Here is a 26,883-nt window from a genome sequence, read left to right on the forward strand (position 1 = left end):
CGTATATACTTTTTGTGATTTGTTTATGGACGTACCTCCTTTCCTGGGTTGAAACAACACATGAAAGTAGTTGTGTGAATTTTTTCAGCGCTATACGGGCCCAGAATAAAATTGCAGAGAGTAGGGCGATATTTCACAAGTTTTCGTAGAGGATAGCCTTGGTTTGCACAAAATTTCTGAAAAATTCCTCCGAAATTGTTTTTTCCTGAAATTCCAAATTCAAATCTCCACTGAATTTGGGAGAAAACGCGACAAATTTCAGGTCAAACAAATGAGTACTCACCCACAAAAAAAATCAAACAATTTCACACACAAACGAACCTTCCTTTAAGCCTTGGCAGTGATGAATAAAAAATTTATAGCCAATCTTGTGGCACGAATCTAGGGCTCAAATCTCAGCCAAAACCCAATAGACACAGTGACGAATGTCTAGTAAAAATTTCAGACAGAAATACACAAGGAGTAGGGCGTAGTAAGTCGCAGACAGAGAGTGAACAAAACTGGTTTCCGAAAATGAATTGTCTTGGCTTCTCTTCCCTGTATCCTCTTTTTGTGATTTTTTTATGGACGTGCCTCCTTACCTGGCTGCAAACAACATATGAAATTACTTGTGTGAATTTTTTCCAGCGCTATACGGGCCAAGATTAAAATTACAGAGAGTAAGGCGAAATTTCACAAGTTTTGGTAGAACATAGCCTTGGTTTGTACAAAATTTCTGAAAATTTTTCCCGAAATTCATTTTTCCTGAAATTACACGTAAGAATCTCCACTAAATTTGGGAGGAAAAGCGACAAATGTCACGTGAAACGCACTTTTCTGCAATGCACGCCACTGTTTCAATTAATTATGCTACTTTCAGTTTTGGAAACTAACCATCAAAGTAAGATAAATAAACTTTTTCCCGAGCACTTTATATGCCATTAAGCCTCTAACCGAAAGAAAAGGTAGATGAAATTAAAGATTAAAGATTTGAAGGCATATATAAAATGTGAATGAAAGAAATTGAAGATCACCATCCATTCCACTTCTTAAGCTCAGATATCAGTTCCTTCCTCACACAGGATAAAGAGGAAACTGGTGCCAAGATTACACGGAGCAGTTGAAGAAATATTCCATCATACAAAAGAATTCTCAGATTCAATAGTTCATCTTATATATATATATATTACAAGAAAAACGCGAATTACATACAGATTATTACATACGGATCAAAATCAACATTACATACGGATTATATCCGTATGTAAATATTAGCACCTAAAATAAAATTAGCAGTGAATGGGATTCGAAGCCAGGTTCCTTCAGCAATCTTTCAGCAATCACGTAAAATTTAACCACTACACTAAGCAAATTCTTTAGTTTTATTATGATTTTTATTATACTTATTATTATTAATAATACTAACAATACTAACAATACTAACAATACTAACAATACTAACAATATTAATAATACTAACAATATTAATAATATTAATAATACTAACAATATTAATAATACTAACAATATTAATAATACTAACAATATTAATAATATTAATAATACTAACAATACTAACAATATTAATAATACTAACAATATTAATAATACTAACAATACTAACAATATTAATAATACTAACAATATTAATAATACTAACAATACTAACAATATTAATAATACTAACAATATTAACAATATTAATAATACTAATAATATTAATAATACTAAAAATATTAATAATACTAACAATAATAATAATACTAACAATATTAATGATACTAACAATATTAACATATGAATCACATTTAATTTATCTATAATCTACTTGAATCTAAACATAATTTATTATATTATCTATTAGTATGAATCAAATTTAATATATGTCATACTCATAGTCATCATATTACCTATTACATTAAAATCAACTATCATATTAATTATTATTTTACGATCATATTGACTTAAGTTCATTATAGGTAGTTGGTTTTACTTGTGTGTTATATATAGTAAAGAATATTGTCAACAAACAATATTATCTTTTAACATAAAATGATGACTTTTACATTAACTATTAATTAAATCTCTAATACAGATTACTAGTTAGCATATCATTATAGTTTAAACTATATTAATTATTCCATAAATCTATATAAAAAGTTGTTACTAAATAACCCTTTCTACTAATATATAAATCATAATGACAAAGTGATTAAATAATTTATAATTTAAAATATTTTAAAAATTATACATTATATCAATTTTAATCTATGTAAGTAAATATTTGAAAATAAGATTTTTTTTATCGACAAAGAATAAAAAAAATTAAACAAAACATTTTAAGGATATTTCAATCCTTATACAAGAATCTCAAATCAGAAAAGAAGTGTAAGATACAAGCACCTATATAGTCATCTAACAAAAACTTCACAACTACCTATAATAACCTATATTTGAAAATAAGATATCAAATAATTTTATATTAATATATATATATATATAATATGAAAGTAAATTTAAATTTAACCACGAGTTTTAAAAAATTAATTATTAAATAAAAAAATATATTAATCAATATATATATATGTATTTATAGTATTAAAGTTATATTAATATTATATAATTTCTTCCTTTTTCTCTCTATCTATCTATATCCGGATAAAAGTAATATTACTCAAGTCAAATAAAACTACTATATACACACAATAAATATCTAAATGTATATTTATATCAAAATTAATATTAATAATATGAATATAATATTGATAATATGAATATAATATTAATAATATGAATATTAATACTAATAATATTAATACTAATAATATTAATAATAATATTAATAAATATTAATAATAATATGAATATTAATACTAATAATAATAATATTAATAATAATATTAATAAATATTAATAATAATATGAATATTAATACTAATAATAATAATATTAATAGTAATAATAATGTTAATAATAATATTAATAATAATATTAATAAATATTAATAATATGAATATAATGTTAATAATAATATTAATTATAACATTAATAAATATTAATAATATTAATAGTAATATTAATAATAATATTAATAAATATTAATAATATGAATATAATGTTAATAATAATATTAATTATAACATTAATAAATATTAATAATATGAATAATATTAATAATAATATTAATAATAATAATAATATAAATATAATTTATTTTATTATTATTATTAATAATAATTATATTAATATGTATAAATTATATTAATATGTATAAATTATATTATATGTATAAATTATATTATATGTATAAATTATATTATATGTATAAATTATATTAATATGTATAAATTATATTAATATGTATAAATTATATTATATGTATAAATTATATTATATGTATAAATTATATTAATATGTATAAATTATATTAATATGTATAAATTATATTATATGTATAAATTATATTAATATGTATAAATTATATTAATATGTATAAATTATATTAATATGTATAAATTATATTAATATGTATAAATTATATTAATATGTATAAATTATATTAATATGTATAAGTATAGTAAAAATGATAATATGACCAAAGAACTTGTCTGGTCTAGTGGTCAATGCTTGCCCGGGTCACTGGAAAGATTTGGGTTCGAATCCTGGTTGCTGTAGTTTGCTTGTATCATTATTTGGGGCTTGGTTTTGAGTCTATGGGCTTGGGTTCGAGTCCCAGCCAGTGCAAAATGCCTCTAGGATTAATAAAAAATATAGATAGTGATAAATAATAATTTGTAATAATGAAAAAATTAATTTTTTTTTTTTACATTACATACGGATATCTTACATACGGATTCAAATCCGTATGTAATTACATACGGATTCAAATCCGTATGTAAACCTGTTTTATATACGGATTTTGGATCTTACATACGGATTTTGACTGTATGTAATTCCAATTTTTCTTGTAGTGATATATATATCCATTTAAGTTCACACATATTTACAGATCCATGCATATATCAAACTAGTTCTACATAAAAGTATACATATTACAACTTTATGTCCTTACTACTTATTTCCACCTATACTATTGATAGAGTAAGCTTCTAATAATAAATTTTACTATTCATGAGTGAGAAAGATTCATCGGACCATGCAGTTATTTGAAGAATTTTTTTGGAAGAAAAGTTTAAAAATAATATTAGAGATATCATTGGAAATAACATTGCAAATAGCCTAATCCTACTACATTTAGCTTTCATCTACACAAAATCGGTGTTAACCATATTACTTGAGTTTGGTTATTATTTACCTAGCTTTGGTTCTTCCTTCCAATTAAATAATTCATTTAAAATCGAAACCTAACAAAAGATAAGTCAACACATCATCTATACATTAGCATCAGAAATTTCAGAGCTGCATGATGCGAGAGAAAGAAGAAATTCATTGGATAAGCATATTATGGACCTTGTTTCTTTTGAGAAACTTTTATTCCAGACCAAGGTTCTATCAAAGAAAAGAAGAAAATAAGAGAAACATTATAGCTTCTTCTCTAAATTCGATCATTAAACTTAAGGGAAATAAGCTAAAAGGAGTTTTTTTTTTTAAAAAAGGTTATCTAAGCATATTGAAATAATAGAGAGATTATACGAGTCATAGCTTAAAATAAACTTCCAATAAGCTCTTCAAAATACTTCCTTAGTTAGAATTAAAATCCTCAATTTCTTCATTTGTTATGAATAATGTTAAGCATTTTAAAGGCAGGTAAAATCATAGACCACATAGGTAAAATCTTTAGACTTGAATTCCTTCAACAAATATATAGTTCCTTTAAATGAAGAAGTTGCTTTGGAAAACCTTTTAACATGGGACATATCTCTATAGAAAGATAGTGAAGAAAAGCAGCACTTTTACATTCCATTCCTTCATGTGAATAAAGAAATAAAAATCACTATTAAACCAAATTAAGTGAATAAAGAAAGGTTGTAGAAAAGATATTGCCTTTTATATTTTCAAGTCAGAGAATATTATTTATTGCCACACATCCATTCATGGATTACAACTGTGAACACTTTTCTTGTCAGAAAGACTCAATAATTATTGCTTCACTTGGCCCATAGCCCTCTCTCCTTATCAGGATCTCATACTTTCACCACAATTGTTGAATCAAACTCATCCAATGTCCGAAAGACTTAAAAGTCATTCGTTGAGTAGCCATCAAAGACAACGATGTTCCACTGTCCTTAAAGTAAGTCATCCTTCTTGGTAAAATACCAAACTCTTATTTCATCACTAAACAATCCCTACATTTAATCCTTCCCTGTATCTTCTTTTTGTGATTTGTTTATGGACGTGTCATCTTACCTAGGTGCAAACAACATATGAAAGTACTCGCGAGAATTTTTCAGCGCAATTCGAACCCGGAATGAAATTGTAGAAATTAGGTCATAATTTTGCAAGTTTCGGTAGAGGATAGTCTTGGTTTGCACAAAATTTCTGAAAAATTCTCCCGAAATAGTTTTTTTCTGAAATTCCACGTAAGAATCTCCACTGAATTTGGGACAAAACGCGACAAATTTCAGGTCAAATGGATGAGTATTTAGCCACGAAAAAAATCAAACAGTTTCACACACAAACGAACCTTCCTTTCAGCCCTGGCAGTGATGACTAAAAAATTTATTGCAAATCTTGTGAGAAGAATTTGGGACTCAAATATCATCCAAAATTCATTAGACACAATGACGAATGTGTGGTAAAATCTTTAGACCAAAATACAAAAGGAGTAAGGCGTAGTAAGTCTCAAACCGAGATTGAGCAAAATTGGTTTTCCTACGTCCTGACTTTTCTTCCCCATATCTTTTTTTGTGATTTTTTATGGACGTGCCTTCTTACCTAGGTGCAAACAACATATAAGTGTACTAGTGTGAATTTTTTCAGCACAATACGGACCTAAAATAAAATTGCAAAAAGTAAGGCAGAATTTTGCAAATTTCGGTAGAGGATAGTCTTGGTGGTTTGCACAAAATTTCTGAAAAATTCTCCCAAAATAGTTTTTTTCTGAAATTCCACATAAGAATCTCCACTGAATTTGGGACAAAACACCACCAATTTCAGGTCAAACGGATGAGTATTCACCCACGAAAAAAATCAAACAGTTTCACACACAAACGAACCTTCCTTTCAGCCCTGGCAGTGATGAATAAAAAATTTATTTCCAATCTTGTGGCACGAATATGGGGCTCAAATCTCAGCCAAAACTCAATAAACACAATGACGAATGTCTGGTAAAAATTTCAGACAAAAATACCCAAGTAGTAAGGCGTAGTAAGTCCCAGACCGAGAGTGAACAAAACTGGTTTTTCGAAAACGAAACGTCCTGACTTTTCTTTCCCGTATCTATTTTTTGTGATTTGTTTATGGACGTGACTCCTTACCTGGGTGCAAACAAAATATGAAAGTACTAGCGTGAATTTTTTCAGCGCAATACGGAACCTAAATGAAATTGCAGAAATTAGGGCGGAATTTTGCAAGTTTCGGTAGAGGATAGCATTGGTGGTTTGCACAAAATTTCTGAAAAAAATCAGAAAAAAATAGTTTTTTCCTGAAATTCCACGTAAGAATATCTACTGAATTCGGGACAAAATGTGACAAATTTCAGGTCAAACGGATGATTGTTCACCCACGAAAAAAATTAAACAGTTTAACACACAAACAAACCTTCCTTTCAGCCCTGGCAGTGATGAATAAAAAATTTATTGCCAATCTTGTGGGACGAATATGGGGCTTAAAACTCAATAGACACAATGACGAATGTTTGGTGAAAGTTTCAGACCATAATACCCAAGGAGTAAGGCGTAGTAAGTCCCAGACCGAGAGTGAACAAAACTAGTTTTCCGAAAACAAAACGTCTTGGCTTTTTTTCCCGTATGTTCTTTTTGTGATTTGTTTATGGACGTGCCTGCTTACCTGGGTGCAAACTGTTAGAATATATGGCCTTGAACAAGAGGGGGGTGAATTTTTTATAAGAGATTTTTGAAAACTTTTGAAGGTTTAATGAAACTCTGTGATGAAATCTAGAAAAGGAATCAAGTTAGCCAAGAACACAAACTGTTTTAAAGTAAAACACAGAAAAACAATCGGTATTTTCTTCAAATCAATCGGTTGTTTATACCAGTTAAAACTTAAATAGCTTAAAAACAGAATTTAAAGGAGTTCAGAGAAAGAGAGATGCACACAAACAGTTTATACTGGTTCACTACTATAACAAGAGCTACATGCAGTTCCCTGAACCACTAGGTAAACCACTAAGCAATCAAACCAGATTACAAAACACCACACACCAAAGTAGTGACCTTGAACCCTTCAAGAAACACACTACCTTTGGCAAACCACACCAAGAGTATTGATCTTGAACACCTCAAGAACACACAATACTCCTTGGCAATACAACAATAGAAATACAGAAGATTAAGAAAGGATTACACCTTATCAAAGTACAATCTAAAAGAATACAATTGCAATCCTATTCCACTCTCTCTTGAAAATCCAAAGCTTGATGTGAATCTTTGAAAACTTGAGATCAAATATGTCAAACTGAATTTCTCAAAACTGTTTCTTACTCTTTTGAAACATATAACAAACTATTTATATTTTCCAAAGATTGGTCAAAACATTTAATGAAGGAGCGTATTCAGTTAGAAATCATTTAAAACAGATTCACCATTCAAAACTGAATTTTGTTAGGATTTTCAAAGAAACAATCGGTTGAAACCACGAAACAACCGATTGATTTTGGTTTTACAGTTAAGTCAACCAAGTCAAACAGCTTTCAACCTTTTTCAAAACATCTAAGAACAAAACAACCGGTTGATTCGACAAAACAACAGGTTATTTTTCACTTAGTTGGAAAAACATTTAATTTCAAAAAGGTTTTAATTCACATCAGTTTTAGATTCAACACTTTCATCTACCCAAATCTCACCCACACACAGCAGCAACACCAGCCTTTCATCAAACACCTTGGATTTGGATTCTTCAAAGCTCTTGATCACTTTTGATCAACAATCTCCCTCTATTTGATGAAGACAAATCCTGGTTGCTTGTGTTGGTGTTGTTTAAATCTGAAACAGCACCTGCAAAACAGAAACTATGCAATCCAAAACATCTATTATAGCAAGTTATGGTTACACATCAACTTGTTTTCTACATAACCACAAGAGTAGAAAAACCACCCACAAACTATGCCAAAACACACCAAACTGCAACACCAAATCAAACATCATATGCAGCAGAAACTTAAATCAGAGTTATAGCAAGTTATAGCAGTTTTAAGACAACACATAAACCATATTCTCCCCCTATTTGTCTTCAGAAATAGAATTAGGAAGAGATAAAAACATATTTAAGAAAGAGTTTGAGAATCAAGAATGCCTAACTCATTTCTTAAAAAGAAAAATTTGTCTTTTGGCAAAGGTTTTGTGAATATGTCAGCAAGTTGCAGTCTTGTTTCAATGAATTTCATCTCACAATCTCCATTGTTCACATGATCACTTATGAAGTGATGACAAATCTCAATGTGCTTTGTTCTTGAGTGCTAAATCTAATTTTTGGTGAGATTTATAGCACTTGTATTGTCACAAAGCAGAGGAACCTTGCTAATCTTTAAGCCAAAATCTTCTAGTTGTTGTTTGAGCCAAAGAATTTGTGCACAACAACTTCCAGCAGCAGTGTATTCAGCTTCTACAGTGGAAAGAGTCATACAAGCTTGTTTCTTGCTATGCCAAGAGATGAGACTTCATCCAAGAAGATGACAAGTGCCACTTGTGCTTTTTTGATCCAGCTTACACCCTGCAAAATCATAATCAGAATATCCAATTAAGTGTATATGAGAGTGAGAAGGATACCATAGACCAACATTGATTGTTCCTTAGAGATATTTGAGAATTCTTTTTGCAATCTTGAGATGAGATTCTTTTGGATTTGCTTGGAATCTTGCACAAAGACACACGACAAACATGATATTCGGTCTACTTGTTGTGAGATAGAGTAAGGAACCAAATAATCCTCTATATTTGGTTTGATCTACCCCTTTTCCTGCCACATCAGCATCCATATAGCAGCTTGATGGCATAGAATACTACGACAATCGTGAAGTGAAGGTGGTCTAATTTCAGTAATATTTTTAAAACAGGGTCTAATGTGTAAGGATTAGACCATGCATCCATCCATTTTAGTGTTCACCCACACAACGTTGTCATGGTCCAATTTTAGTTTCCTTAATATTCTGATCTTGAGACTCAAATTCATATTTTCAACCTTTTCATGTTGAGACTGATCTCATAATTTTCTGTTTGTATTCTAAGATTACTAAGATTCAATATCTTGAAAAAAGAGAAGCAAATAAATGTAACACTACTGCCCATTAGAAAAACAACTTTATACTCAATTGGTTCAGTACTGTGAGTTATTGAAAACCTTCTGCTACTTGTGCTCAATTCCCACCATTAGAAAAAAAAAATCATATTTAGCCCTCAATAAGATAAAACACTACTTGATATTTTTTTAATTATTTGATTCATACACTGCAAGTTAGTTCATTTAATGCATGAGTTCAACTAAATAATATAAATACCTGGGATTAGAAATATCTTAATTTTAATTACTAATTTAAAGCATCTTTTATACGATACTTTGGCAATATGATTGTAGTCTTTCTCAGATAATTAACAAATATTCCAACATTGAATATGATGTTATAACCAATCAACATATTTGATGAACAAATGAATATTTTCTTCTCTCACACCAAAATGCATGCTACTATAATTAGGTTGGAATGACTAACTAAATAAATATAAGCCCATTGTTAAAGTAATGAAACCTGTGCAACACTTACACCAAATCAGGTTCGTATAAATTTAACCAAATTCACTACACATCTATGAGTGTGATTAAATATCTGTTTTTTGAAATTCAGCCTTTTCTTTTATAGATATAGAGTGAGTTTGGTTCTCGTGCTAATCAGGCTTTGATGGGATGTTGAGAAAAGTTGCATATCACTTGTCTCAAGTCTTGGATTCTGACTTATATATCTGTGGGGCAACTTCACTTAATGTCAAATGCTTTTAAGCTGAAATCTGACATGGTGTAAGATTCTATACCTGCTACTATTGTAGATTGGAAAGTGGATTTCTGAACCAAACTGTTTTGTTGAACCTCTTCGTGTGTCTATTTGATTCTAAATTTGTCTTTGAAGGAATAAAATAGAACTCACTTTTCTTATTTGCATGCTACTGTTTCAATTAGTTATGTCACTTTCAAATCAGGAAAACTAACAATCAAAGAATTCAAGAACACCATCCATTCCCCTACTCAAGCTTAGATATAGATATGAGTTATAGAGGATCAAGAGCAAACTTGTGCCAAGATTGTTTGAGAAAGTGCAACGTTAATCTAATCTGTGTGGGGGGTTTCTGAGTGTGCTCTCTTCTCCTGTTTTATTTCACATCCTTCAAAAATAACAGTTCATTATATTTTACTACTTTATTACTGCTTCACTGGGCCCACAACCCTCTTCCCATTCGTTCATTCATCACAACCGTTCAAGGAATATCCAACAGCTCACATTTTATATTGGTTGAGTTGCCATTAAAGAAAAACATGTTCTTAAAGTCAAGTCATCTTTTCTAACTATTCTTTTCATTCATCACTATACCATTCATTCCTCCACTCAATCCATTTCACTTCATTTCCAACTCCTTCCTACCATGGCAGCAGAACTTGTTGGTGGTGCTCTTCTTTCGGCCTTTCTTCAGGTTGCATTCGACAAGCTCGCTTCTCCTCAACTTCTGGACTTCTTTCGTGGAAGAAAACTTGATGAGAAGCTCCTCAGAAATTTGAAAATCATGCTGCACTCCATCAATGCTCTCGCTGTTGATGCTGAACTAAAGCAGTTCGCAGATCCAGACGTCAAAGCATGGCTTTTTGATGTCAAAGACGTTGTCTTTGATGCAGAGGATTTGTTGGGTGAAATAGACTATGAACTCACCAGATGCCAAGTCCAAGCTCAATCCCAACCTCAAACCTTTACTTACAAGGTATCAAATTTCTTCAAAAACTCTACTTTCACTCCATTTAACAAGAAAATTGAATCAGGGATGAAAGAAGTCCTGGAGAAACTAGAATATTTTGCAAACCAAAAGGATGCTCTTGGTTTGAGGCAGTGTACTTATTCTGGTGATGGATCAGGTTTTAAAGTGTCACATAAATTGTCATCAACTTCTTTGGTGGTTAAAAGTGTTATTTACGGCAGAAATGCTGACAAAGATAGAATCATTAATTGGCTCACATCTGAAACCGACAATCCTAACCAGCCATCAATACTTTCCATTGTGGGCATAGGTGGGTTTGGTAAGACCACACTCGCCCAGCATGTGTACAATGATCCAAAGACCGTGGATGCAAAATTTGATATCAAAGCTTGGGTTTGTGTTTCTAATCATTTTCATGTTTTTACCGTAATAAGAACAATTCTTGAGGCAATCACAAAAGAAAAAGATGATAGTGGGAACTTAGAAATGGTTCACAAAAAGCTGAAAGAAAAATTGTCAGGAAGGAAATTTTTTCTTGTTTTGGATGATGTTTGGAACAAAAGACCTGTAGAATGGGAAGTTGTGCGAGCTCCTCTTAGTTATGGGGCTCCAGGAAGTAAAATTCTTGTCACAACTCGTGATGACAATGTTGCTTCTAAGATGGGATCTAAAGTGCATCTTCTAAAGCGATTACGAGAGGATGAATGCTGGAATGTTTTTGAAAATAACGCATTAAAAGATGGTGATCTTGAATTGAATGATGAGCTAAAGGAGATTGGTAGAAGGATAGTTGAGAAGTGTGATGGATTGCCTCTAGCTTTGAAAACAATTGGATGTCTTTTACGCACAAAGTCATCCTCAGAATGGAAAAGCATATTGATGAGTGAGATATGGCACTTACCACAAGATAGTAAAATTATTCCTGCACTAGTTATGAGTTATCACTACCTTCCTTCTCATCTTAAAAAGTGTTTTGCTTATTGTGCCTTATTCCCCAAAGATTATGAGTTTGTTAAGGAGAAGTTAATTTTATTGTGGATGGCCCAAAATTTTCTACAGTGCCCACAGCAAGTTAGAGATCCCATTGAAATTGGCGAAGAGTACTTCAATAATCTATTGTCAATGTCTTTTTTTCAACAATCAGTTGTCGGGAGGTGTTTCATCATGCATGACCTTTTGAATGATTTGGCCAAATATGTCTGTGCGGATTTCTGTTTCAGGTTGAAATTTGACAAAACCCAATATATATCGAAAGAAACCCGTAATTTTTCATTTGAATTCCATGATGTCAAAAGTTTTTATGGTTTCGAGAGTTTAACTGATGCTAAAAGACTTCGTTCATTTCTTCCTATCTCAGAATTTTTGCACTCTCAATGGCATTTCAAGATTTCGATACATGATATGTTCTCAAAATTTAAGTTTTTACGTGTCTTATCTTTCTGTTGTTGTTCAGACCTTAGAGAGGTCCCAGATTCTGTAGGTAATCTTAAACATCTCCATTTGTTAGATCTTTCGAATACTATGATACAAAAACTACCTGAGTCAATATGTTTGCTCTATAACTTGCTAATACTGAAGTTGAATCATTGTTCAAAGTTGGAGGAGTTGCCCTTAAATATGCATAAACTCAGCAAATTGCATTGCCTGGAATTTAAAAAGACAAAAGTGAAGAAGATGCCAATGCATTTTGGAGAACTGAAGAATCTTCAAGTACTGAACATGTTTTTCATCGATAGAAATAGTGAACTTAGTACTAAGCAGCTGGGAGGACTCAATCTTCATGGGAGACTATCAATTAACGAGGTGCAGAATATTTCGAATCCTTTGGATGCATTAGAAGCGAATTTGAAAAATAAACACCTTGTGAAGCTAGAATTAGAATGGAAGTCGGACCACATCCCTGATGATCCAAGGAAAGAAAAGGAAGTACTTCAGAATCTACAACCCTCCAAACACCTGGAGAGTTTGTCAATATGTAACTACAATGGTACAAAATTCCCAAGTTGGGTATTCGATAATTCTTTATCAAATCTGGTGTTCTTAAAGTTGAAGGACTGTAAATACTGCCTACATTTGCCTCCCCTTGGACTTTTGTCATCACTGAAGACCCTCAAAATTGTAGGGCTTGATGGAATAGTGAACATTGGTGCTGAATTTTATGGGAGCAACTCTTCATTTGCATCCTTGGAGAGGTTGGAATTCCACAACATGAAGGAATGGGAAGAATGGGAGTGTAAAAATACTTCTTTTCCACGTCTTGAAGGGCTTTATGTGGATAAATGTCCCAAACTGAAAGGTCTGTCAGAGCAACATGATCTTCATTTAAAGAAAGTCTTGAGCATTTTGTCATGTCCACTTGTGAATATTCCCATGACCAATTACGATTTCCTTGAAGCTATGATGATTAATGGTGGCTGGGACTCTCTTACAATCTTTATGCTAGATTTATTTCCAAAGCTCCGTACACTTCGATTGACAAGATGCCAAAATCTAAGAAGAATTTCACAGGAGCACGCTCATAGTCATCTCCAGTTTCTAGCAATTAGTGATTGCCCTCAATTTGAATCATTCCTTAGTGAAGGATTATCTGAGAAACCCGTGCAAATACTGATTCCTTCCCTTACTTGGCTGGAGATAATTGATTGTCCAGAAGTGGAGATGTTCCCAGATGGAGGTTTGTCATTAAATGTAAAACAAATGAATCTTTCAAGTTTAAAACTTATCGCCTCCCTCAAAGAGATATTGAATCCCAACACATGTCTTCAGAGCTTGTATATTAAAAATTTGGACGTGGAGTGTTTTCCCGATGAAGTTTTGTTGCCACGATCTCTCTCCTGTCTAGTAATCTCTGAATGCCCAAATCTTAAAAACATGCACTACAAGGGTCTCTGCCACCTCTCTTCTCTTAGACTTGGTGACTGTCCCAGCCTTCAATGCTTACCAGAGGAGGGTCTGCCCAAATCCATCTCTTCTCTTTCAATCATTGGTTGTCCATTGCTGAAGGAGCGTTGTCAGAATCCAGATGGCGAAGACTGGGAAAAGATTGCTCACATCCAAGAACTGTATGTTGAGTAATAAGATGAGGCACAAGTTCAAAATTAGACTTGCAGCTATTTCCATTTGTTTGCCACTTCAACAGGTGCTAATTCTCCACAATATCTCTTTACCTTTTCACTTACAATCTTCTTAGTTGCAAACAGTAATCCTATGATTGCCATTTTCCAAACAATAGCAGCACATGGTATACTTAAACTTGATTTTTAAATTAATAATATAATTGTAAGCCAAGATCCTCACTTCTTTAGCTGACTTCTCGGCATTCTGAACAGAGTCCTTAATTCTTTAGTGATATTCTTCATGACCCCTCATTCTCTCTTGAATAACAGATGATGAGATATTGTTTAATAGAGTAATTCAGCTTCTATGTTCAACAAAGTTTGATCTGGCTTCTCACTCAAACAAAATTACAATAGGAGTTTCAAAGTTTTGGTTTCTCCTTCCTTTCACCTCTCTATCTATCCATTCAACTAATTTTATCTTATGTAAGACCCATAAAAGAAAACAGTTAAATTACGGCTTTGTTGTAGTTTCTTGGATGATACGAATTGTATTTATGGGGATATTTTCCTCTTGCAGAATAATATGTAAAGGGAAAGATTCTGATATATGTAAAGAAAAGCCTTCAGCTTTTGGACTTACCCAGTTGTGAAAATTCCCATCATCCATTACGACTTCCTTCAACAAATATCGATCGATGGTTGTGACTTGAATATTCAGAAAATGGATGTGGACACTAAAACTTGTGAAGTGCAGATGTTGTAGCATGTGGTGTTTATTCTCCAAAGATTACTCTGTAGTTGGAAGGTATAGTTCCATCCATCTTTCTTCTTAATCCATGCTCGGTGCGTTAATTTAATAAAGTTTCTGACAAACAAAACAAACTTAACAGAATGAAGTTATTCACACCAGTTCTCATGTTCTTGATTATTTTTGAATGAAAATACAGGTTGATGATATATTGAAAAGGCTGTCCATGATAAAATGAAGCTAGGGGTATTGACCGGAGACAAGATGAAAAGAAACAGCTACATTGGGTACATTAAGAATGGCTTGTTCTGAATTCTGTTTCCAAGGAACTTGTATTAAATATAAACTAGTTTTATTTTCCTTTTCCTTTTACAGGTATGCTTTTGGTTTACTTTTAGATAAGACATTAAACAAATAATGATCACTCTTCATTCTTGAGATATCCTGCCATTGGAAAAACAAGGGAGAAGGAGTGTCCAGCATAGGTAAACTTGGAAGTTATTTCCAAATAATTTTTCTCTCTCTGATTTATATGTTTACACAATGATTTCTCAGGCCTCTCTTGAAATCATTAAGGGATTTGGCAAATAAAATTTTCGAAACAGAGTTCTACTATAAATAAAGGAAGTCCTTCAATTATTCTCTGAACATGATTTTGGAGAGGTCTTTACCTGCCTTTAAAAGATTAACATTCTGTGAATTCATAACAAACGAAGAAATTGAGGATTTTAATTCTATCTATGGAAGTATTTTGAAGAGTTTATTGGAAGTTTATTTGAGCTTATGACTCGTATAATCTCTATTATTTCAATAAGCTTCTTAGATAACCTTTTTCAAAAGAACTCCTTTTAGCTTATTCCATTATGTTCAATGCTCAAATTTAGACAACAATAATAACTTAAGTTGTTTTCTTTTCATGAACACATACTTAAGCTACCTTTTCCACACTCACATGTGTATTTTTTTGTGTTATTTAACATGTGGTCCTAAAATGTGAACAGGATTTGGTGTATTATGTTAAATTATGAAGAAATTGAATTGTAGATAATCAACCAAGATGTGAAACGCCTACATTTGCACAGTAGGGTATTGGTAAAGTTATCAGTACATAATCTAACTGTTAGAAGTGGCTGTGCTACTCCACAACATCAACCATTTCTCTTTTATTTTCTTCTTTTCTTTAATAAAAGTTTAAAGACTCTCAACAGCAACAAGGTCCATAATATGCTTACCCAATCTCCAATCCAATGCTAATGTATCGATGATGTGTTGACTTGTCTTTTGTAAGGTTTTGATTTTAAATTAATGATTTTATTGGAAGACAAGAAGCTTTACTAATCAATCATTCATACTATCTTTTTTTACAGTATCCTTTTCTATATCTGGAGGAAGTAGAAGAGACCCTCTTTAGAGATCTTACTCTTCACCACTATGCTTCTAAGGTGGTTGTTTTTGAAATACTTATGGTCACAGTGTGTAGTGTGGACTGTGATATTGTAAGTCTTTCCAAAGTTGTTTCTACCAATGTGTCAAGATATGATGAAGAGAAAACAAGTAGAAGGGTTTGAAATTAGATGATCAGAGGATGAGTACCTAAACAAGTCCAGGGAAAACTACTACATCTGATAGAGCGATTGAAGCAATGGGAGTTGTGAAATGTAAATGCTTCTAAGCATCCATTCTTAGAATTTGAAATTGTACATGCTTTTCTTACTGAGGTAGGAAATAGCATTCAAGTTGTTTGTGAGCATGGCATGTAACTTGTATTTTTTATTGCTTTTGTTTCCATCTAGTCACTCTGTATATGAAAAAAAAAGTTCTGGTTAGAACTGATGTCAACGGTTGAACCAAATTTTCTTTCATTTATCTCATATGCTTGGATATGAACATGCATATCTATCATCTTTCTTTCTAAACTTCTGTGCCGTCCATACCAAAATACAGAAAGAAAGTGGTGAACTATATTACTTCAGGATAATAATTGAATCAGAAAATGATGAAAGAAGAACTATTTATTGAAAGTACATAAATTGAATCATTGGTTTTTGAGAGGCCTTCACTATCCTTTATCTCAGAATGTATAACTAAATTCTACAAAAACTGGTTTACATGATGAAGATTTCCTTCACACATTATTATGTTGATATTATCTCTGTTTGATGTAGGACTTGATTTTTCCTGTACTTCACTATTACCTACATGCTTCTAGCTCCCTGTCATTAACAAATTTTCCCAACTATTTTCTTTCTCACCTTTGTCGTTGATGGTTTTATGTAAAGTATGGATCCAACGGTTAATGTGTTCAATTTCTTCTCTCTAATGGAAGCCATACAAAAGAAGTCATTCATTCATCTTTTTAATTTAACAGTCATGAACCATGTGGATGAAACAGGTATATATCAATTTAGTTTCTCTCTATATATATAATATATATAAAGACTGATGTACTAGTTTGTTTATAAAATGAGTGGTGGTAGGAGTATATCAGTAGCAAACATCTGCTGAAGATTATATATATATATATATATATATATATATATATATATATATATATATATATATCACTACAAGCAAATCATGAAATAGAAATCAATTTCTAGAAACCAAAATAATTAGTTGTAATAGTAACTAAGTTAGAGACTATTTTAAAAACTAAAAAGAAATTTGGTTTCTAAATTAATTTCTATTATTTTCTATTATTGTATGGTTTTTAAATTGATATCTAATTAGCAACCAAGGTTTTAGAGACCAAATTTAAAAACTAAATAATTGGTATCTAAAACCTTAGTTGCTAATTAGATACCAATTTAGAAACTATTTAACAATAATAGAAAATAATATAAACTAATTTAGAAACCAATTTTTTTTTTAGTTTCTAAAATGGTCTCTATTTTAGTTCCTATTGTAACTAATTATTTTGGTCTCTAAAAATTGGTTTTTATTTCATGATTTTCTTGTAGTGTATATATATATAAGTGGCCATGTGAGTGATGATTCTTCTTACAATGGTACACAAAAGAGAGTTCCAAGAGTGGGTTAGTAGGACAAAGAAGAAGAGGAAGGCTGCATGGGAAAGTTGTGTCATCATTAATTCCTATGAATGTGGTGTCTCATGCAGCCATGATTCATGTTAAAGGTAAGAAAAGCATTATGGTGGCCAATGTAAATAATCATTTTATATCATTTATAGCTATCCACACAACCCACTAATTTCATATCCTCACCAAAATTTAGAGGCTGCTCATTCCAAACTTATCATCTATTTTCTAGATAGGATGGTTAAGAAAATATTTAGATAAGTGAAATATAGTCTTACATAACTAAGTAAGAAATAGAGATTAAGGATAGGTTATATTTTTTTTTCTTTAATTTATCGAGATATCTTTTAAAAATAAAAAAATTTACAAGTGTATAATATTTTAAATATGATGATTCACCTAATAATGTTTTCTCAACAAATTTGAGATTCTTTATAAACTTTAAAAATCAATAGATTAAACTATTTATTTGTTTATCTAAAAGTTTAGTGTGAATTGTTAATTAGAAATATGGTTGTAATACTATTTAATAGATCCTACTATAAAGTAGAAGTTGAAATAGATTTTGAAGTGAGGTCATAGTAGTTCTAGAAAGGTGATGCTTTAATCAAGCAAACCGGCTTGACTTCAATAAGCACTTATGCTTTGAAACCAAAAAAGAAAGATTAAGTTTAAGATTTGGGAGTTGAATTTGCAAAGTGATAATCATTGTTCATTGTTTTGTGATCTAATTAGTGAGTGAGGAGGGAATGGCTGCATGCACGTGGGGATTCTCCATCATAGACTATGGATATGTATCTTATTATTGAATGTATTTATCACTTTTTCTTTTGGTAAATTAGTGTATGATTAAGTGCTTTCTAGAAGAAAATCTTTAGACCCCATTCAAGATTTTTCTTATTAAATAAATGTAACTTTATAGTTGCCAAATTAATAACAAGAATGTATCAATGTGGATTACTATTTTACTATTCATTCTTGATAGGGATGTGTAGAGTCTTTTGAATGGGAAAACAAAAAGTAATACAAAGTGGAGGTTAACCCAAAATTTGTTGTATAAAGTTTATTTATAATTTTTTCTATAAGGACTTTTAGAAACAAAGTAGCTTTTTTAAGTTAAAACTAATTTGTAACTTTTCACTAAAATTACTTCTTCAAATTTTTACTTTTAGTTTATAAAAAATGTATTTTATAGAAAAAGTTCGTTTCTCTTGTGTCTTAAATCCAATATTAGTACAAAATAAAAATTATATTATTGAAAAGTAGACTTTAAATCTAACTCAATTTCATAAAATTGTCTCTCATTTTGTTTATTTTGGAAATGATCTTAAAATTGACGATTAACATTCGATGAGGTCCCGTCGTGACTTCCATTACTGACCAAAAAGACACCAAATTCTCCTTTAGATGAAAAAAAAAACTAAGAACATTATAAGGTGAAGTTTACACTCACTCATAAAGCCGACTTATAAAATGATATTTACATCCATTTATATATTATGAAATGTTCTAATTTGTAGTCGATATGCATTCTAACCTATATTAAAAAATTGTTTACAAGTTGGTCAAACTCTTAATTGAAAAATATATATATTCAGTAGAATCTCAATCTATAGTTTATACTTGATTTCAGTGACTTTTTCTTAATCATATAAAAAAAGTTCTGTATAATGTAGTAGTTTCATTCCAAGTCTTAAACATTAATGTGAAAGCTAAATTTTCTTGGTCTGTAATTTTATTTTATTTTCTTGCTTAAAACTTATAGGTTAGGTGGGTACTTATGTTATCTACAATATTATGGCATTATGTCAAATCATAAAGTTAATTAATAAATCATCTCTTATGAAATCTTGTAATGTCCTTATCATGCATCTACCTCTAGTTTTTTTTTTCTTTTGTGCATGGAAATGTAAAATTTGTTTTTTTTTAATTGTTTCTGACTTTGAAGAACACCAGGTCCTGTGCTTAATAATTAATTGTAACAGTATTTCAAAGATATGTGTACAAGGAAATCAAGCTTTACCAAAACCTGAAAACGCCCTATATATTATTTATATTTTCACATTCTATAATATTTTGGGTATTTCTAACATTATTTTAGTTGGAAAAGAACTCAATTCAGAAAAAAAATCTGGGATCAAATTTTGTAAATAATTTTTTTTGATAAAATAATAAGATTGTGATAAGTTATGCTGAACATTTGTTTGAAGAAATCTCTTGTACTAAGATTAAACCGAGAAAAAAATGTCAATTTTCTAATTAGAACGAAATTAAATTATTAGAAAATAGTTTTTTTATTGAAGATGTAAAACAATTTAGCTTTTTATAAATTAACTATTTAAATTTGATTTATTGTAATTCTCAATTAATTTTTTCACTTAATCAAGGTTAAATTTAATTTTTTTTTTTAAAAATAAAATAAAATATATATATATATATAGGTTACATTGAATATTTGTTTTTGCATGGTTTCACATTCAAATATGTTTGAGATACTAAATTAATAAATTAAAAAAAAATACTCAAAATTATAAATAATTTATACTACCAAAAAATCATTAAATAAATATCAATTTAAAAATTATTTATTAATAATAAAAATTAAATTAATACTAATAATTTTTGTAGTCTCTAAAATAATATCTAATTTTATTAATATAACAACTAATTATTTTTTGTCTTTAAAATTTATCTCTATTTAATGATAGTGTTAAATAAAAAAAAAGTATGTTTTATAAGTTAATTAAGTGAATTTAATCTCTAGTTCATATAAATAAATAAACATATGGTGAGACACATTCAAAATATGAAAATATCCCCCTTGAAGTTTATTGGCCAAGTGATAGCTAGTTGCTGCATTATTAATGAGGTTTTCTTCCTAATTAATGAGGTTTTTTAATTTGTGTGAACTTAATCTATATAATATATGGATCAAAATGGCAACATGTGTGTGCTTAATAATAAAATAATCCATTACTCTTTCTCATTCATCAAGGTGATGGCACTATACTTTTTTTAATGTAAAAATAAAGATATACATAGATTGTTGGACTATAGATATATATAACTTCTTCTAGACAAAGTCCAGCTTATGGGCACATTCATAAATTCTAGAATAACTCAATGAAGACTTAAAATCAAACACTTTCAAACTCCATTAAGCTTTTGGAAAAATGGTGGAAAGTGCAATCTTCATCCATTGTTTGTCATCATTGCATCCACCCAATTCTTTAGACTAACTTTCCCACTTACCCAATATTCTTGGGAATTTTTTTAGGTTAATTGTGTGCAATATTCACTAACAAATTAATTAATCTCACGTGTATTTAGATTTGGTTGTGAATTTGAGAGAATAAAAAAAAAAGAGATTATTTAGATCGAGGGAAAGAGAGTGGAAAGTGAAGAGAAAGGTTGTAAATGATTTAATGTAATATAATTATTTATATTATATTTAGTAAAGAGTTTGTAAAATAATTTTTTTAAAAGGAGGAATTAGAATTAAAATAAATTTTAAATTAAATAAAAAATTATATTTCAAAAATAAAAATATATATTAAAAACTAAATTATTTTATTTTAATTTTTTAATTTTAATATATTTCTTTTAATTATTAACCTAAAAAAGTAATTGTGAATAAAATGATAACTTATATATTATAATTTTTTCTCATAATTAATTATATAATACTTTTCATTCAAATTTTCTCTAACATTCAAAGTCTAAATCAATATTTTGTTTTGTTTTTCGTAAATTGGGTTTCGTTTTGTGTGCTTTCCACTAATTTCTTCGCGTATGATAAATTATCTTTTTTCTATCGTTAAACACGAATAAATAATAAATAAAACATTAATTAATCAAATAAAATGGAAAAAGAGATGGCATTTTACACGAAAAAAAATTATTAAACTAACTTAAGTGTGTTCGTGAATCATGGAATGTGAAGCACATGAACCATGTTCATCGTTTTCATATTAGAAATCATTTAACTTTAATCAATTCAATTAATTTTAATTAATACAAGTTTTTATTAATAAGTTTCTTAACTTAAAAAATGGTTCTTTCTTTCTTCAACATTTCATATTCCCCTCTCAACAACTTCTAATTTTAAACAATATTCTAAAATCACATACAACACATAAAAACAATATTTTATTGATAAAAAAATATGAAATATCTACTCAAATAGTTTCTCTTTCATTATTTTATATCAAAAGTACAGATCTCTGTATTATTCAGAAAAATATTTTATATGTATAGATTTTTATATTAATCACGTGCTTTTCTTCTAAAGAACGTGAGAGAATGTTAATATTCTACTCAAAAAAGTTAGAAACAATAAATTTTAAAATTAAATATTAAGATATTTACAACACATATCAACTTTGTAGAAAAAACAAAAGCACTTTTTTCTCTTACAAAAAAAAGAGGATAAAGGCAGATTCATTATATCAGTCAAATTGTGTGCGCAGAACTGAAGCAACTTTTCTAGAAATGAAATGGCTGCTAACTTTTTAGGTTATATTTATCAAAACCAACTTATAATTAGTTTACATGTTATAATTTATAAATTAATTTTAAATTCATAATTATCAAGTTAATCGATTGAATTATAAGTGTTTAGTGTAAAATTATATGGATAATATATATATATATATATATATATATATATATTTCGAAGTGGTTCGTGCGTGAAACAATATATTATGAGTGATCTCAACGGTCCGATAAACTTTAAATGACTCTGATACATATTACAAAGTGAACTTTAAGTTTAACTCAACTTCCATAAAACTGACTCATGGAGTGAAGATTGCACTCACTTATATATAATGAAATATTTGTTTATCTCTAGTCGAGGGATCTCCAACAATATATTGATTTTGTTTTTGTGAACAAATATATTAAGTGATTGTAGCTTTAATTTTTATTAATTTCAAGTTATTTAAAATAAATAAATAGTTAACGTGTTCAATTAGTAAGATCAAATAAAAGAAAAAAAAAGTTGCAGTTATAAAGCTAGGAAAAATAACATGTAGTTTATTAGTTATAAGTTAGTAAAAACGTTTTATAGTCTTATGTGATTACCCTTGTAAATTTTAAATGTAATTGATCATCAATATTGTCCTATTTTAATTACTTACTCTTACAATTTCTCTTAAATATTCTCCTACAAATATTCTCCTACAAGTATCTATAAATAGCCTTTGCAATATCATCCACGCATAATATATATATTTGCATATTTAGGTAAATCTCACCTTCAAAATAATGATTCTCCATGTTAATTTAATAAGAAAATAATTAAATTTTAGATAAATCTCACTTTCAAAATAAGGATGATTCTTAATGTATAACTTAACAACAAAATAATTAAATTGTGATTTATTTAATATCTACAAATATCCATAAATATGTTTTGCAATTATAATATCATCCACACATAATTGATCAAACATGTGATGAGAATGGATATTTCATGATAATGTTGAATAATCTAAGTACTAAGCGTAAGAGGTAAAAGCATGTCACTCTATTGACGATATGTTTGTTGGTTATGAGTCATCATTTAGTAAATTAGTATGTCAGTCATATGGTATCACTTCGACTAAGCCTAACGAAATTGACAAAAACAACAATTCTGTTACAAAAATTTTGGGAGCTTGAAGAACTACATCCTTAAATTCTAAAACTCGTTTTTATAACATCCCACATTTCCTACCTCTCAAATCAGTTTTTAGTAAAACTTATCGAACGAACATTAAAAAAAAACGAACATTAAAAAAGAAAAAATATCTATAAACATAACACATCTGAAAAAAAAACACTTTGAATTCTCTTATTTTAAGACAATATACTTAAAATATAATTACAACCACAACACTAATAAAATAATATTTTTGTTTTATTGGTTTGGTTTTTATGATTTCTCATGCAGGTGTTTATTGGAAGTTTCCTCCTCAACCAACCCCTTAATTTTGTTCTTTGCCTTAAAAATCAAATCTAGTAACAAAATAGGAAGTCATTCACTTTTTGCCATTTTCATGTGTCATACGTAAGCCAACACAAAAATCATACGTAATTATCATAGTTAATGCCTTTCTAGTGGAAAACACTTAGCACCAAATCAACAAATCGGCACAACTATGAAAAACATTACAAGACAAAACAAGGTTTGTTGCTATGTGAAACAAACACAAGTGCGTGCATATATTACTTTCTCCTTACGTTACTAAATCTAACTTCAAACTTTAACCAATAAAATTTGAAAAAAAATAGCAGTATTTATTATATTAGAGCAGTGTTTTGAATCGATTTATATTTTTAAATTAATCCTTTTTGCTCGGCATATTTCACATAAAAAACAATAAAGATTATTATATTTTTACTTATATTAACTTTGGTTGGTCTGAATATTTAAACTATAATCAACTTGCAAATTAAATATAAATTTAAATAAGACAACTTTTTGATTCGGAGAGAAACACTTTCTTTCTTCCTTTCTAAAAATATAAATAGATACAAAATTAGAAGACAGTTGTTTGAAGACAAAATAAAATAAAAAAAAGGGTTTAGTTTTGTCATTGTGTTTGTGCATGAAGTGATGATGTGTGTAAAGTGTAAACATGTTCCATATGGTTATTGGTCAATAGAGGTGTGAACCACCCCAAGAAAGTAACTTATAAATAATCAAAATTCATCAAAAAAAATAAATTATTATTATTATTATTATTATAAAGTTCATCACTAATAGCATTTATTAATCATTTCTTTTTTTGTTTGGGAAATTAGAATCCAAAGAGATTATTTAAAAAGAAAACAAAACCCAAATTGTTGGTGGCTCTTTGTATCTTCTTTTGGGGTGTATAAATAGCAGCGAACCAGTTTCATGCTTCTTAGAAGAGAACAAAATAATAAAATTGAACAAAGGAAAAAAAAAGAGAAGAGAAGAACATGCAGAGAGAAGAAGAACACGAGAGAGTGGAGGAGTGGTTGGTGTGTCCAAGCTTCAGCGCGTATTCCTCCAACAAGCTCGACGATATCGCCGATCAGGTCACTCGAAACGATGACCGCTTCGACCAGAACGACACCGACTTTGAGTTCGTCGCGTTTCACACCGTCGCCGACGGTGTTTTCCTCGAAGCAGTGGCGGAGGCCGAAATTCCGACGTTTCCGATCTTCGACCGCGATCTCGTTGCTGAAGGTCGAGATTCCGTTGAGGTGTCGATTCAGAATACGCTAGGGAAGCTTCTGCTCGACGATTCGCCGTCGTGCTCGTCGTCGGAGGTGGAGGACGAGCTGGAGAATGTTCCGCCGGGGACGTACTGCGTGTGGAAGCCGAAACCATCGCCGCCGTCGACGCCGTGCCGGAAGAGCAAATCGACGGGATCGTCGTCGTCGAAGCGGTGGAAGCTTCTGGATTTGCTGCGGCGGAGCAACAGCGAGGGGAAGGAGTCGGTGCTGTTCCTGACGCCGTCGGTGAATTCCGCGAAGAAGAAGGGAGTGAAATCGGAGAACGCAAAGAAAATTGCCGCGAATGTCGGAGACGCTAGGAGGTTTCCGGCGATCGCCGGCGGCGGTAAGAGGTTTCCGGCGATTGCGGCGGCGTCGGCGCACGAAGCGCTTTACGTGAGGAACAGAGAGATGCGGAGAGAGGATAAGAGAAGGTCGTATTTGCCGTATCGACAGGATTTGGTTGGGTTCTGTGTCAATCTCAACGCCATGGGCAAGGCCTTTCCTCTGTTTTCTTGAATTTTTTTTTTTCCATAACAAAATTAAGCGAAATTAAATAGAGTGAAATATCTTAGGGTAAAAACTATTAAATTAAAATACGATATGATAGTGTAACAGTTGCAGAGTCGAAATTTGTGGAGACACCACCTTTCAAATCATAGTTATGAAGACGTCACTTATCAGAGACTGTTATGAAGAAAATGTTTGAGATGTGTAAGATACCTCTCAGAGACGATGTTAAGCAGAAGTTTTTAGGTATGATTTCAGGTATAATAGAGAATTTGTCAGTTAGTAATAGAATTAGTTATAAGTATCTTCTAAATTAGTAAAATTAGTATAGATCATAAAATCTTTCTTCTTCAACTTTAGATTTATGTAATAACACATTGTAATTGTTTAATATTACTAATCGTTAATCTTTTCATTAGTAGATTCTAATTTTCTTTTTATAACTATTCGTTCATCACTAATTATAATTAGAGTATAAGGGAAAGACACCAAGACGCAATTTTTTTTTTTAACAATTTGATTCATTAGATTGTTTGTTTACTCTTTATCTATGAAGTTCAGACATTTCTCTTAAATGACGTGTCGGTGTTGAATACTCATATTAGATACCGACATTCGTATGACACTTGTAGGACGCGTATTCGTGAAGTATCCAATTCAAAAAGTATTTGTTGGATTTCTGATAAATCTAACACACTTTTAAAAAGGAAAAATATATTAATTTTTTAAAAACTCAAACTTATTGTATAATTTTTTATTATGATTATAAAAATAAAAAACAAATTCTTTTGAACCAGTTATGAAAACCATCTTTCTGCTCCAAAAAGTAATCTGGAACATATTTCTGGACATAAATCTTTATTGTCAATTTATATAATTCATAATTATATAATATATAGATTTGTGCCCCCGTGTCCTACATTTTAGAAAATATACGTATATTCGTGTCCGTCGTATTAGTGTCGGTGTTACGTAGCTCGTTATAATTAGTGATTATTTTTTAATCAAACTTTGAAATCTAAAAACGGTTATAGGTTTTGGAACACAACGAATAGGAGTTGTAGTTTGACTACATTTGAACTCAACGAAGAAAAATTTAATTACTCAATTTTATAACCAATCAAGATTATACATTAGGGAAAGAGGGAAGAAAAAAGACGTTCAACCAAGAATTGCTTCATTTTCAAGCTCTCAATCCTATCATGCTTTCACTCAATCTCCCATTG

The 26,883-nt window shown here is 30.2% G+C and overlaps 2 protein-coding genes across 4 annotated transcripts; both read left to right on the forward strand.

The window, feature by feature from the left end:
• The first annotated feature begins 10,675 nt into the window (after positions 1–10,675).
• On the forward strand, positions 10,676–16,741 carry LOC137836737 (putative disease resistance RPP13-like protein 1). Of its 3 annotated transcripts, XM_068645447.1 has the most exons (5): positions 10,676–14,211; positions 14,709–14,936; positions 15,079–15,166; positions 15,255–15,364; positions 16,247–16,741. In XM_068645447.1, the coding sequence occupies exon 1, from the start codon at positions 10,749–10,751 to the stop codon at positions 14,145–14,147; it is 3,399 nt and encodes a 1,132-aa protein (XP_068501548.1). In that variant the 5' UTR covers positions 10,676–10,748; the 3' UTR covers positions 14,148–14,211; positions 14,709–14,936; positions 15,079–15,166; positions 15,255–15,364; positions 16,247–16,741. The 3 variants fall into 3 exon arrangements, with proteins under 3 accessions (XP_068501548.1, XP_068501546.1, XP_068501549.1); XM_068645445.1 differs by having other exon boundaries at positions 15,079–15,364; XM_068645448.1 differs by lacking the exon at positions 15,255–15,364.
• An 8,127-nt stretch (positions 16,742–24,868) lies between these two features.
• LOC137836576 (uncharacterized) lies at positions 24,869–25,666 on the forward strand. The gene has a single exon (XM_068645239.1). The coding sequence runs from the start codon at positions 24,869–24,871 to the stop codon at positions 25,664–25,666; it is 798 nt and encodes a 265-aa protein (XP_068501340.1).
• Positions 25,667–26,883: the final 1,217 nt, after the last annotated feature.

Source organism: Phaseolus vulgaris, chromosome 4, assembly GCF_000499845.2.
Source record: "Phaseolus vulgaris cultivar G19833 chromosome 4, P. vulgaris v2.0, whole genome shotgun sequence".
Taxonomy (NCBI): domain Eukaryota; kingdom Viridiplantae; phylum Streptophyta; class Magnoliopsida; order Fabales; family Fabaceae; genus Phaseolus; species Phaseolus vulgaris.